The 14956-nt window shown below is 39.3% G+C and overlaps 1 protein-coding gene across 14 annotated transcripts in view; it reads left to right on the forward strand.

The window, feature by feature from the left end:
• The window catches only part of lpp (LIM domain containing preferred translocation partner in lipoma), a 239637-nt gene extending 225070 nt beyond the window's left edge, over nucleotides 1-14567 (forward strand). For all 14 annotated transcript variants that reach the window (XM_053683518.1, XM_053683523.1, XM_053683517.1 and 11 more), the window contains 3 exons: nucleotides 9959-10137; nucleotides 11477-11597; nucleotides 11892-14567. In XM_053683518.1, coding sequence (XP_053539493.1) covers nucleotides 9959-10137; nucleotides 11477-11597; nucleotides 11892-12020 — 429 coding nt within the window. In that variant the 3' untranslated portion in view covers nucleotides 12021-14567. The remainder of the gene's footprint in view (nucleotides 1-9958; nucleotides 10138-11476; nucleotides 11598-11891) is intronic.
• Nucleotides 14568-14956: the final 389 nt, after the last annotated feature.

A 14956-nucleotide genomic window follows, 5' to 3' on the forward strand; every position in this document is an offset into this window, starting at 1 on the left:
CATTCTATCGGAAGCGTAGTGGTGTGACATTGAAGTCATGCGACCATGGTTTAGTTCATTTATAGCTTAACTTTAGCTTTTTACTTCTGGCGATTGTATTTAGGCTTCAAATTTCATAAAAGTTGCATTCATTTAACTTAATGAACAAAACATGTAAGAATCTAAATATTTTGATGGTCACAGAGTTTATTTTCTGCAGTGATCCAAACGCCAGTGAAAAAATCCTATTGGCCTTTTGTCGAGGGAACCAGGGTGATGCTAACTTCCGGGTTGGCTTACAAGAATACGTCATCCCTGCAGTACACTATTATGACATTTACAGGATTTAATGTAGTTCTGTAATACGCAATATGAGCACATAGTGTGAAGTATAACAGACAGGAAATGAGCAGCTGACTCCTCCAGTCCTCCCACAGTATCACTGAAATGTTATGGTTGTAATCCAACTTTGTACCACACTCTGATATCTACAGAAATGTATTAGCCCTAAATGATGGCTTTCAACACTACTGTATTATGTTTGGCACACTGTTGTGTCTATGCTGTATGTTCTGAGACCTTTTCCTACGGATCACCTCATATTTTACAAATTAAGCGATGCATACATCATCACTACTCAGGGTCGATCAGTGGCACGCTTTCATCAACTTTTTCGTAATACAATTCCAGTTTACATTCTGGTGAAATGAGAGTGTGAGATTTTTATTTTTTTTGTGATCCTACACTTTTTAATTTGATTTGACACTTTTTTTTTTTGTCATCTAACACTGCCTTATGGATATACAGTTAGTCATCATGCAAACACCCCAACGCTCGATTCTGGCGCTGTGCCTCCATATGGCCTCCATTCTGGCACGGTTCTTAAGCCACAGCCTCGCTAAACAGGCAGTTATGCCCACCCTCCCCATTTTGCTCGATGTCAGACAAACACAGGCAGTGCCAGTGTTCTAGGCTTTCCGCCTTCTCCTGTTATGAAATATTCATATCTGTCTACACTAGCTTGCGTAGCTTCTAATTGAGTTCTGTATATTCAGTCGTGATTAACTCACAGCCATTCCTCAAAGGCGAGGCCCAATTAGAAGACGCACTTACACTGAATTGGGTTGCAAAACCCATCAGGAGGAAACCTGGTGTGTGTGTGTGTGTGTGTGTGTTGTGCTTGGAGCACAGGTTGAATTGTTTCAGTGGGCATCACTGCAGTAATTGCATTCATTATGATATACAGTGCTGTGCAAAAGTCTTAGGCACATGGAAAGAAATGCTGTAGAGCAAAGATGCCTTCAAAAATAATGAAATTAAATGTTTCTACATTTTAAAACGAGCAGTAAACAGTAGTAAATGAAACAAAGTCAATATTTGGTGTGACAAAAAAATAGAAATAGTAGTCTCTGGGACAATTAGTGCAGTTTTATAAAGAAATGAGCTGTAATTTTTATTGATCAGCTTGCAGAACCAGACACGGTTCTTATGGAGACTTTGACTGTTGCACTCGCTTCTTATTTTTGCAGCAAAATCCAGCAGCTTTCATTGTGTTTTTTGTCTGAAAAGTGTCTCTAACCACTTAATATGCTGCTTTCTTTACTGACATACAAACATTTTTCTGTAACGTTTAATTGTGTAACGTTTAAATGTTTGGGAATCTGAAATGTATTTTGTACTGACCCGATAATGTAGAAGTCATAAAATAATAATCTATAACAAAGTTTGTATTAAAAAAAAAATAAGGTTGCCTACAACTTTTGCACAGTACTGTATGTGTGCCTGTTTGTATTATACTTTCTTTATCTCTTTGCCAGAGAAACATGACTGAACCTCTTTTGACCCTGCAGTGTCACCACAAGTCAGGGAGAGAGCTTATGCGTGTCACTTTAGAGCTGTAATAGGAGGAAGATGCAGGGACATGTGTACAGAGGAGTCATGTTTTGCTGCTCTGTTGATTTCAAGGAAAGGAAATTGAGAAAGGGAAGAGGACAGGGGAGGTATGGAGAATAATATACATACATAAATGTATATATTTATATATATTTATAGAGAGAGAGGGAGAGATAGGAAAGCAGAATGGAAAGGGAGTTTAGTATAGCACAAATGAATAGATGGATGGAGGGCTACTGTAATGAGCTAATTGGTTGTCATGATGCATGTTGTCAGACTATGAATCTCTCATGTGTCATACATGATTTATACTAATCAGTTAATCCTGTGTTATAAGTTCTTATATAATACAATAAACGTTAAAAAAAAAAAAATTCCATCTTGATAAAAAGATGTAGGAAAAATATTGCTCCATCTTGCTTATGCTTTTACAGCCATCTTAGCTTCTGTCACTAACACTATTTCAGCTTGAATCACTCAACTCTATGTGACTTGGAAATCATAGAGATATCTGGCATGTTAGGGTCACAGTGCCATGGCTTTTAGGCGGAACATAAAGAGTAAACAAGTCAAATATATGTTCCCACAATTGAGTCATCTCTCTGCATTACAGTGAACAGGGAGCTGAACTGAGCAGCTCTTACAACTAATGCATCACAGGTTCTGAGTGAAAGCCTGGTCTCTCTCTCTCTCTCTCTCTCTCTCTCTCTCTCTCTCTCTCTCTCTCTCTGACCAATTCTGAAAGCAGGATCCTGTCGCTCTCTTACCATTTACAACCTCTCTGGGGGTTCAGTTCAATTCAGTTTTAATTGTATAGCTTTTCACACTAGACATTGTCACAAAGCAGCTTTACAGAAAACTGGACGTAGATTTAGATTTCAAATGAACAAGCCAGAGCTGGCAGTAGCAAGAAGAAGGAAAAAAAAACTCCCTGAGGATGAAATCAGGAAGAAATGTTAAGAGTCTTCGAGAAGGTCACAGCATGCTTGATCCTCTGACTAGACTTCAGCTTTTAACACACACCATGTCTGCCATCCTCTCTTTTCCTCTACATTTACATTAATTGCCATCCCCGTTTGTGAGAGAAACGTCCACACGGCCTCCTTCGTTCCACCCATCCTCCAGTCTTATAAAGGTGGAATTCCTTCTTTTCCCATTTCAGGAGATGAGACTGTTTTCCTTAAAAGTAAGCAGGAGATGTGAGAAGAAGCCAGTAAATTATTAACCTTCATTCTGAAGGGTCGTGACCTCAGTCCTTTCAGCAATGGTTAAAGGGATCGGGTTCACAGCGCATACTTTATTTTACACCACAGCGCTGTATAGCATATGCTCGATTCTAATTGGTCAGAAGATTTATTGATTTGTTGGTTTATTTTTGATAACATCAGCTCTGACAAGAGTTCAGGTGCAAGGCAAATCGCATGTTCTAATAATCGATTCTTAAGTAACAACTTACACAGGGTGGGGCAGTGGTGGCTTGGTGGTTAAGGCTCTGGGTTACTGATCGGAAGGTCGGGGGTTTAAGCTCCAGCACTGCCAAGTTGCCACTGTTGGGCCCTTGAGCAAGGCCCTTAACCCTCTCTGCTCCAGGGGCACTTTATCATGGCTGACCCTGCGCTCTGACCCCAACTTCCTGACATGCTGGGGTATGCGAAGAAAAGAATTTCACTGTGCTGAAATGTATATGTCCCCAATAAAGACTCATTATCATTATGATGGACACGGCACAGAAAAAGGTTTGAAACGTGTAATAGTTGATATAGTGAAGTTTCTATGAGAAGACATTTATTTAGCGATTCGTCAGTGTCAGCACTTTGTAACAGTCAAAGGTAAAAGTTCCTTTACTTTTTCATGGGAAAGTGTGACAAGCTGCATTTTTTTTGTATTACTAACCTCAATATAGGGAACAAAAGAAAGGCTTGTGTAACTGTTTATAGCTGCTGTAACATGAGAGATAACCAGTCCCTCCAGGATTACACGATTTGGCGATCGCAGAAGAAAATGCATAACAAGTAAACTCAAGTAACTCGAATTAATACAAAATCAAACAATATTCAGATTTGGGCCAAAATGCGTCCTGGGACGTCATCACAACACACGTTCAGCCAAATCCTCTTGGATTTACGTGCATCGAACATGAATACAGCTAAAAGGTTTCATTTACCAATAAACATCACAGCGAAAGAACGTGCAAAACAGTTTTGTGCGATTGTAATTCCGCCAATTCAATTAGTTTTCCGCAAAGTACTACGGAATTGCATTGCATTTTTATTTTTATTTTTTGAAAGAAAAGTCACAGCAAAATCAAGCATTTTTGGCTGGAACGATCACAAAAAAAACCTCTTGTGTATAATGCGCCATTCTTTAATAAATAATTCAATTGTAATCATTAGCATATCGCTGTGATATACGATGACTAAAACACTGCGGGATGGGCTGTTCTAGGACGTTGATTATTTTCCTATAACAGCATGTCCATTATGTTTCATTCTTTACATACAGTAGGTGTGAGTCCCCAAAGCTGCAAAATCCGTCTGAGATATAAGGCAAGAACCTCTTTCTATGATAGTCAGATGTTTATGATGGGGAATATTTTACATTTTTTACATTTTTTCAGGACTCTTATTGAAGTTCATTTTTCAGAATATCATCTGATAAAAAGGTAAAAGAGACAGACATTGAAAAGAATGCAGATAGTTGGATATTTCTGGCAGAACAGATCTGTGCCATTCAGCTGACTGTAAAGCTATGCAAAACCTCATATCAAAGGAGACATTCAGCAAGTATTTTGCTTAAGTATGCATGGAGTGCAATGCTTTACATGCTTGTGCACGCATTAAAGCGGGAAAAAGAGTTCCTTTATAAATTTCAGTGTTATCATTCTTTATCTCTCTCACACTCACATACAGATATTCACATTTTTCTTTTATTATTATTTATTTTTTTAAATAGAATGTTCTCAATTTACTCCACCATTTATGCTTATATCCTTAATTTAAATCATCGAAACCTTTTGTATGTCTGGATAAAATGATCATATTGAAAAATAAATTTCATAATGAAAAAAAGAATGACGGCGTTTGGGTTAGCCAGACTTTTTTTTGTCTCCCAGTCAAAACACAACCATCTCAGCTCCTGGATGATGAAAAGAGCTTCCATATGATGCGCTGTGTTTAGAGCTGCACTGCTCGAGTGCCTGAGAGACAGACAGAGAAACAGAGGAAGAAAGCGAAAGACCGAGCACTTTGCCAGGAAATTGAAAACGCCGCGTGGGAGACGAGAGGCCACAATTGGCTCCGACACACTCCGCTCGGCCCTCGGTTCAGCAAGAAGCTCTCTGACCTAAATTCACTTTACCTCATCCACACAGACATTTGTTTAGCCTTCTGGGTAAACACTTAGAGAAGTACGAGTCAGAAAAAAAAAATAGTGCATCATTCAGTACATCATATGTCAGAGGCACAGATAGCTAGTGCCCTCTAGTGGCAGTGGCAGTGGCAGAACTCTGGTTCTGCTCCAGTCATTCTTTTGGAAAAACTTTATGGGGATTTTTCTTAAACCGTACTTGAAAGTTATTGCTGGTTAGTAAATCCACAGTGTGTAAATCTGGACTGCTTTGACGTCATCGCTAAACACTTTCGTAGAAGACAGTTGAAGGATGGTGTCTGAAACATCTGTTTGGAGGTGCTGAATGAATGACATTGTAAATGTTAGTGTGTGTGTGTGCACAGACTTGTAGCATCACACATAAAGACTGAAGAAACTTTTCAGGTGAATCTGTTAAGCATTTGACACAGAGAACTCACTCTCTTTGACTCCTTGAATAGCCTAGGGCAGTGTTCACCAACCCTCTTTCTTCTGCAGGGTTCATCTCCAACCAAAATCTGACACAGTTGTTTTAGTTGATCAAGAATTTCTTAAGGCAATGATTAGATGGTCAGGTGGGCACCATTATGGTTGGAGCGTCACGAAGGTAGATCTCCAGGAACAGGGTTGATGACCACTGGCCTAGGGATTAACCAAAAGAGACTTTTTCTGTTAACCTCTGGAGTGTATGAAGAAATGATGCAGCACGGCTATGCCATGTGTATTCACACACACACACACACACTCTGACAGTGTCATTTGGATCATACCAGAGAGAACAACTGCCACTTCCTGGCTCCGTGCCAGCGGAGACTCAGCAAGACCACTGAACCTAGAAGAGAGAGCTCCAGGAATCACACGCACACAAATCTCTCCGAGAGCGAGGCGACCGTAATTGATAATCCTCAGATGATTTGTCATTGTTTGCTGTAATTGTGAGGCTGCTCAGAAGAGAAAATGGATTGTTGTGCATTAAACATGGCCATAACAAATCCACAGCTCGGGGTGGGCAATAATAATGCAGAGGAAAAGAGAAGTCATGCGCGGGCATGGTGCCCAGCGCTCATGGGCAATAAAAAGGGCACAGTCATCAGAAAGTCGACATATTTACTGTCCTGCCTCCAGCAGAAGGAGGGGGTGAGTGAACGATTACTTTGTTTACGACTGAGAGAGCAGCTAATCAGACTGGCTGCCATTCTTGCTTTCATTTATAAGATGTACTCTATATCTGCCTCTGTGAGACATTTAAAAGTAAGTGATAAGATGATATCCATTAAAGGGGCTAGAACAGTGGCTTCGGTCGTGCACGTTTCCATCAGAGAAAAAAGCGAGATGTGCATGCTATGTATTTCATCTGATTTGTTACAGATGGATTGTGAACTTAATATTTGGCGGTGTACTCACTGGCAGATTTTATCGGCAGCCCCTTCACCTCAAGGTCACAGCTAAATAGCTGTCACTGTGTAATGACAGCTTGTGACAGCTTGCATCTTTACCAGGACAGAAAGTCAGAGCGCATGTAATGTACACCGGTTGCTTACAGTACTACACTCCACACTGACTACAAAGACCTGCTCATGATTTTTAATGCTCTGAATGGGTTTTAAGTCTGGCGTGTCTTGCTGATCTCCTGAAGCAGTAAGGCCCGTCCTGAGCACTTCACTCAGCTAAAGCAGCAGTCCTGCTGGAAATCCTCATCATCACATTCACTGCAGACTGTGGAAGGTGTTTTTCTGATACAGCATGTAAACTTCCACATATCTCTCAGGTGAACTTTTAAAGATTTTATCCTGGAACAAGTTAAATTTTTTCATAAATTGTTACATGTGGAAACATAAAACCATACAGTGAGGGGAAAAAAGTATTTGATCCCTGCTGATTTTGTACGTTTGCCCACTGACAAAGAAATGATCAGTCTATAATTTTAATGGTAGTTGTATTTGAACAGTGAGAGACAGAATAACAACAAGAAAATCCAGAAAAACGCATGTCAAAAATGTTATAAATTGATTTGCATTTTAATGAGGGGAAATAAGTATTTGACCCCTCTGCAAAACATGACTTAGTACTTGGTGGCAAAACCCTTGTTGGCAATCACAGAGGTCAGACGTTTCTTGTAGTTGCCCAACAGGTTTGCACACATCTCAGGAGGGATTTTGTCCCACTCCTCTTTGCAGATCTTCTCCAAATCATTAAGGTTTCGAGGCTGACGTTTGGCAACTCGAACCTTCAGCTCCCTCCACAGATTTTCTATGGGATTAAGGTCTGGAGACTGGCTAGGCCACTCCAAGACCTTAATGTGCGTCTTCTTGAGCCACTCCTTTGTTGCCTTGGCCGTGTGTTTTGGGTCATTGTCATGCTGGAATACCCATCCACGACCCATTTTCAATGCCCTGGCTGAGGGAAGGAGGTTCTCACCCAAGATTTGACGGTACATGGCCCCGTCCATCGTCCCTTTGATGCGGTGAAGTTGTCCTGTCCCCTTAGCAGAAAAACACCCCCAAAGCATAATGTTTCCACCTCCATGTTTGACGGTGAGGATGGTGTTCTTGGGGTCATAGGCAGCATTCCTCCTCCTCCAAACACGGCGAGTTGAGTTGATGCCAAAGAGCTCCATTTTGGTCTCATCTGACCTCAACACTTTCACCCAGTTGTCCTCTGAATCATTCAGATGTTCATTGGCAAACTTCAGACGGGCATGTATATGTGCTTTCTTGAGCAGGGGGACCTTGCGGGTGCTGCAGGATTTCAGTCCTTCACGGCGTAGTGTGTTACCATTTGTTTTCTTGGTGACTATGGTCCCAGCTGCCTTGAGATCATTGACAAGATCCTCCCGTGTAGTTCTGGGCTGATTCCTCACTGTTCTCATGATCATTGCAACTCCGCGAGGTGAGATCTTGCATGGAGCCCCAGGCCGAGGGAGATTGACAGTTCTTTTGTGTTTCTTCCATTTGCGAATAATCGCACCAACTGTTGTCCCCTTCTCACCAAGCTGCTTGGCAATGGTCTTGTAGCCCATTCCAGACTTGTGTAGGTCTACAATCTTGTCCCTGACATCCTTGGAGAGCTCTTTGGTCTTGGCCATGGTGGAGAGTTTGGAATCTGATTGATTGATTGCTTCTGTGGACAGGTGTCTTTTATACAGGTAACAAGCTGATATTAAGAGCACTCCCTTTAAGAGTGTGCTCCTAATCTCAGCTCGTTACCTGTAGAAAAGACACCTGGGAGAAATCTTTCTGATTGAGAGGGGGTCAAATACTTTTTTCCCTCATTAAAATGCAAATCAATTTATAACATTTTTGACATGCGTTTTTCTGGATTTTCTTGTTGTTATTCTGTCTCTCACTGTTCAAATAAATCTACCATTAAAATTATAGCCTGGTCATTTCTTTGTCAGTGGGCAAACGTACAAAATCAGCAGGGGATCAAATACTTTTTTCCCTCACTGTAAATCTTCAAATAACCCATGTGGAACCTTTTTCTGTTTGAATGTAAACGTTACTATAGTGTTTTAGAAAACATTAACAATGCAAACACTCTGCGCTACAACAGCTCCCAAGGAGCGGAGGGTGAAAGTTAACATGCTTTCTCCGAGACACGTAAAATGAACTAAGCACATCTTCTCACACTGCTGTTCAGAGGAAAGCGCTCTGCATATGCGAGCTTACAGACGCACACAGTTAGCTAGTGTCGTTGTGATCGACAAAGAACAGAGAGTAAGGGAGCACAGTCGATTTTTCTCTCCCGGCCACTCACGACTGTGGCATCGATGCTTTGCTTTTCTGTTGTGCAGCTTGGGAGTGGAGATTAAAACATAATGGTTTAACCCAGGGTTAGTGTTCATAGCTCTTTATTTTATCTACCAGGATGAAGCAGTTAATCAAAATGAACATATATATTTATTGTACATAAACATTGTAATCCTTACACTTTCATTCTACACTGGCAACTTACATTTTTAGTCGCTTTATTTTATTTAGTTAATTATTATTAAATCTCATCTGTATTGACATTATGGCGATATTCTATGTAAAATCATGCCAGTAAAGTACTTTGAAATATAAATCAAAAATTGAATGAATAACGATTTATTAATTTTTTTTGGTATTTTATAGCTTGATAGTTCATTCATTAATTAGTTTTTGATTCATTAATATGCTTTTTCATGAATATTTTATTTAATCTCTCAAATGTAAAGAATATTCTAGATGCTTATTATTATTTTTACTATTATTACAACCAGTAGTAATAGTAATAACAACAGCAACAATAATAATAATGCACACACCTTACTACATAAGAAAATCATCCTACTGCTCCACTCTTCTAATGCTCAATCGCATATCAGTAGGTCGCGCTTTGCTTTCATGCATTCATGTAGCTCTCATGCTAATCTAAGTGCTCTTACATAAGAAGCCTGATTAGAACACAGCCATGTTTAAGACCTAGCTCCACTGCCTCAGGGTTGAAACTGCTGTTTGTGTAAGGTCCACAGTTCAGGATTTTCCATGGATGTTTAAGCAGTCAGTGGAGTTAGTGTTTTTATTTTTGCTGGTCTATTTTAGTTATATATATATATATATATATATATATATATATATATATATATATATATATATAATATTAGTGTTTGTGTGTATGTATAAAATGTATCAAAATGATCCTTTTTCATGTCCATATATAATGATGAATATTGTTGGATTTGTGTGTGTATCTTCAGAACACCTTGGAGACCTGTAACATCTGCAGTAAGCCCATCATGGAGAGGATTCTACGGGCGACAGGCAAAGCTTATCACCCGCACTGCTTTACCTGTGTGGTCTGCCATCGGAGCCTGGATGGCATCCCTTTCACCGTGGACGCCTCCAACCACATCCACTGCATCGAGGACTTCCACAAGTAACACTAATCAACACACACATTCCAATCAAATTTGTCATACGTCCTCAATGCAAAAACATTTTACTGAAGAGCAGCGATGTTTTCTCAGTTAATAATGTGCTGCTGTGCATTTTTCATGGCCAATACAGCTGTCTCGATGGCATTCAATAGAAAAAAAATGCTCAGATCAGAAAGTAAAGGTCTAATATTACCCTGCAGCACAGAGTTCCTTAAAAGAGACAATTGAGGTATAAAGAAAACCAGAAACGAGACTTGTACGCGGTAGAGGAATACGCTTACCTGTTGAGGAACTGAAAAGTTTCACACAGAAGCCGTTAGCTGTGTGAACAGAAATGCCTTTGTGTCGAGGAACAGCCAGGTTTCAGCATTGTTGTTGTGGTTCCTCTCTGTCACCATACACTCCACTTCCTACCAAACCAGTGAAGAAGTTCCATCACCTGGCTGGACCAAAAAAGCCAGGTTTTGTCTTCACATCCTCCCCAGCCCTCCTCTGCCCACATCTCTGTTCCTTTTGTACATTTCCCCTGAATATGCAAGACAGAATGGTATTCAAACCAGCGACTTAAATAGCTTGAGAATTAAAAGCCACAGAGGTTTGTTTGAATTCAGATCACCTGGTTCTGCAGGAACAGGAAAGAACTGAGTGGTATGAGGGCTAAGAGCAGAGAATATTTGAGGAATGCTAGACCAAACGTAGGAAATTCACTGAAAGTAGTGCTGTACTTTCTGATTACTTAAAGCACCAGTGCAGATATTAATACAGCTGCATTTTAATATAAAGGGCATTATGTGCATGTAAGTGCAGATGTAATGTAGTGGTATAATGTTTGTGAATTGCTGATTTGGTGGAACACAAAGGGTTTTTTTTCCCCCGGTTGCTATTTTCATGGCCAGAATTGGTTTTTCATGGCCAGAATTAACGTTTGAGGTTGGTTGGTGCGTTAAAAGTCCTGTTCTTTTCTTTTTTGTACTCCATTTATGTCATCCCCCTTTGACAGAAATTATTTTCTATAACTACTAAATACATTTACATGACTTTATTACTATATAGAGAACAACTTAGGATATAGGCTGAATATCGGCTGGGAATATGTCAAAATATATCTAATAGAATGAATATAATGTCTAATAAGAACAATAAAATCCCATACTTTATAGACATAAACACACACACACAGAGCATGCAGAAAGATAGAAAAACACTTTTTCTCTGACTTATTCAGGATTTATTTTTGCACTTACATTACGATCATGAAAATTGGACTCGTATTTTGAAGGTGTGTGTGAGTTGGATTGATAGAGTTTGTACTCTGGTGTTGTCTTTGTCCCCCTGCAGGAAGTTTGCCCCTCGTTGCTCTGTGTGTAAAGAGCCCATAATGCCTGCTCCTGGCCAGGAGGAGACGGTGCGCATTGTGGCCCTGGACCGGGATTTCCATGTGCAGTGTTACCGCTGTGAGGTGTGTGTGTGTGTGTGTGTGTGTGTATGTGTGTGTGTGTCCGTGTATCTTCAGGAATATCTGATGCTACAGATTTGAGTGTACATGCTTTTATCTTTTGGCTGGTCCCCATAAGGAAGTGGGCTTTTTTGTTATTTATTTACAAAAACTTCCATTTTTAATTAAACAACTAAAAGAGACTTATCTGCATTAAATTATTAGGTAATGGGAATGGGAGGTCCTCACAAGTATAAGAAAGCAAATGTGTGTATGTTTGTGTGTGTGTGTGTGTGTGTGTGTGTGTGTGTTCTGCAGGACTGTGGCTGTCTGCTCTCTGAGGGTGATAATCAGGGCTGTTACCCACTTGATGGTCATGTTCTCTGCAAGAACTGCAACACCAGCCGCATCCAGGCCCTCACTGCCAAGGCCACCACCGACCTCTGAGTCTGTTCTATTCTCTCACACACACACACACACACACACACACACACACACACACACACACACACATACACACGTACACACACACCAATATATATACTTCTAACTCGTCAGATACAATACGGCTGCGTTTAGAAATGTCCTCACGCTTGAAATTTGTACACACACACACAGACACACACACACACACACATACACACACACACACACACAGACAGACACAGACAAGCACGCAGTTCATAATGATCACATTGTGCACGTTTGTTGCAGTCGGGCTAAAATCATTTTATCCTTGCTACTTGTACGAATGCTAATAAAAAACCAACAATTACTAATTGTTCGAAACTTTAAGGGTACCATTAGTAGAACGATCCAGAAGTACTTGAGAAAGAAGTACATGTGGATAGTTATGATAATGAATTGTAGATGGTGAACTATTGCACGATTAGAGTGGTCTCTCAGTTAGGAAACTCCCGTGCATTGTATCTCTTGGCATATCTCCCATATGGCTAGTGGTCCAAGAGCAAAATGAGATGGGGACAAACGTGTAGTAAATAACATTTAGTTTCCAGGTTCCCACAGATTTGAGGCATCTATGTCCCCTGACAGAGTTATTTCAGCCATAACTCTGTTTAAAAATCCAGCTTAGTCAGTTGATGATGAGCTATAACATTATTCAGTGTCCTGATCCTATATGTGCATTGTCTTTAGGTGTGAAAACAGCACCAGATCCACTTATTCATTAGGATTTTCTGACAATCAGTGGCCTTGCTTACATCATTCATATTATATGTATGTATGTATACATTTGATTCGCAAATACATGATACACATGGTGATGGGGCCTAACATATGCATGTATGATTACACACAAACACACAACTAATGGAAAAAATGCTCTTATTTCTTCAAATGGCCTTATAAAATATATTAAAGGGCTCTTCGGGGTTATTACTTAGGTGAATAATATGCAAACAGAGTTTAAACGTGTACATGATATTACAGCTCTAGTTCCAGGTGTATCGAGGAGGTGAAGTTGAATTGTAGTTGTGTAGTTGTTACATAAATGTCAGTGCATGGAGAGACAAAATCCATCAGTCATACAAACACAAATAGGATTTGACAGTATTTCTTGAAAATCAAAAAATCTGCAAGACTTTGATTCACGCGACTCCCACTGGAGCGACGTTTACATTCTTTGACGACGTGTGTATATATTTACATGCTTATGCAGTTCATAGAGAGGTTTATTATATGGAATAGGACTGTGAACCCAAACCTATATTACCAAAGTCTGAGTAATGCTGCAGTGCACTGCTGCTTCCTCCTATTATTCAGTATACTGCTTTTCACTTAGCACAATTATTGTATTTATATGCATATCATGAAAGAAGGCGTTTAATGCAATGTAGTTGCTGTCCTTTTTGGTATCTTTCTGAGAAAATAAAGGCAGCATGAAGTGCCTTTTTTTTGTTAGTACAGTCCGTGGCGTGAGAAACACTCAACTCAAATCAGTTATGGTGTGACAATCAAACACAGAGGAGAAAATGATAATAATATAAAATTGAATGAAATTTAACCTTAGAAGATGATTATAACCAGTATAGAATAAAAAAAGAAACAATTTTTTGTATGCTCTTATAAAATGAGCATTATTTCTAATAATGTCAACTTGTGAAATGTAGTATTAGACCTAAATAGCAAAGAAAGTATTGTAATGATTAGTGGGGGAAAAAACTTATAGTGATAGGATTTATTTCTTAGCTTTATACAAGAATAATAACAATATGCAATTTCCTTTTTATTATTGCATTGACACTTTATATAAAATAATATGCAGACCTTAACTTGTTTTTTTTTACTTTAACTTTTTTTTTTTTTTTTAACTCTTCAGGAAATATTTGAATTGTGATTACGTTACACCTCTCCTCGCTGTGTGCTTTTTTCTGTTCAGTTTCATCATCCTGCTCTTAAGGTGTTAAGATGTAGAGAGGTGATTATTCTTTACTTAGCAAAGGCACGGGTGTTCTCTGTATTCTGTTCTTGCGCTCTTTTTGCTAAAATGTAATACTGCTTACAGGCTTTTACCGATTCTTTATATTTTTAACTATTTTGCTTCATTAGTGAGGAAAAAAACAAGGGAATTTACGGATGTAAAAACAGTAAGCACGTAATTGAACATTGGGGTAAAATGTACTATGTTTGCTCAGGGTGGCCTCAGATGGGTTTGTTTAGTCTGGTGTTCATAGAATGGACCATAAACTTACAGTAGCTTAAACGTTCAGGAGCTCTGAATTTGTTAAAGAGTCTTACTAGTGTGATTGGAGTGATTCCTTGTGTGTGTTGGGGGCGGGGGGGGGGGGGGGGGGGGCTGCTGGGTTAGGATATAACAGGGGAAAGTAATTTTGTCATAATGACTTTTTAAACACGATTATTTAGAAATCCTCAATAATGTTTTATGTCAATTTTTGATTTGTATTTGCAATTACTCATTCCTCATACTGTCTCTGTATTATTTCCTCTAGCTTCAATAAAACTTTTTGCATACGAGTCAGCTTGTTTGTTTGGCTTTATTGGATGTGTTATATTTTAAAACCTGAAACAGCAAATGTGCAAAAATACTTTGATAGGTGGATACAGTAGATACGTAGATAGAATAGATGGATACAGTAGATAGATACAATAGATTGATAGAGTAGCTGGATACAGTAGATAGATAGATAGATAGATAGATAGATAGATAGATAGATAGATAGATAGATGAACTTGAAACAACTATTAAAGTTCAACTGTTGTCCAGTTGAGCTTATCCTTAGATTGATTCAGTGCAAAATAGTGTCCCAGTGATCCCTATCCCATTGTACAGTGTGATCGCTGTTGGTACAAATGACCTGCTGTACTGCTCCGTTCTATAGCAGAGTTGAATGAGTCTTCTACTA

Source organism: Ictalurus punctatus, chromosome 11 (assembly GCF_001660625.3).
Source record: "Ictalurus punctatus breed USDA103 chromosome 11, Coco_2.0, whole genome shotgun sequence".
NCBI lineage: Eukaryota > Metazoa > Chordata > Actinopteri > Siluriformes > Ictaluridae > Ictalurus > Ictalurus punctatus.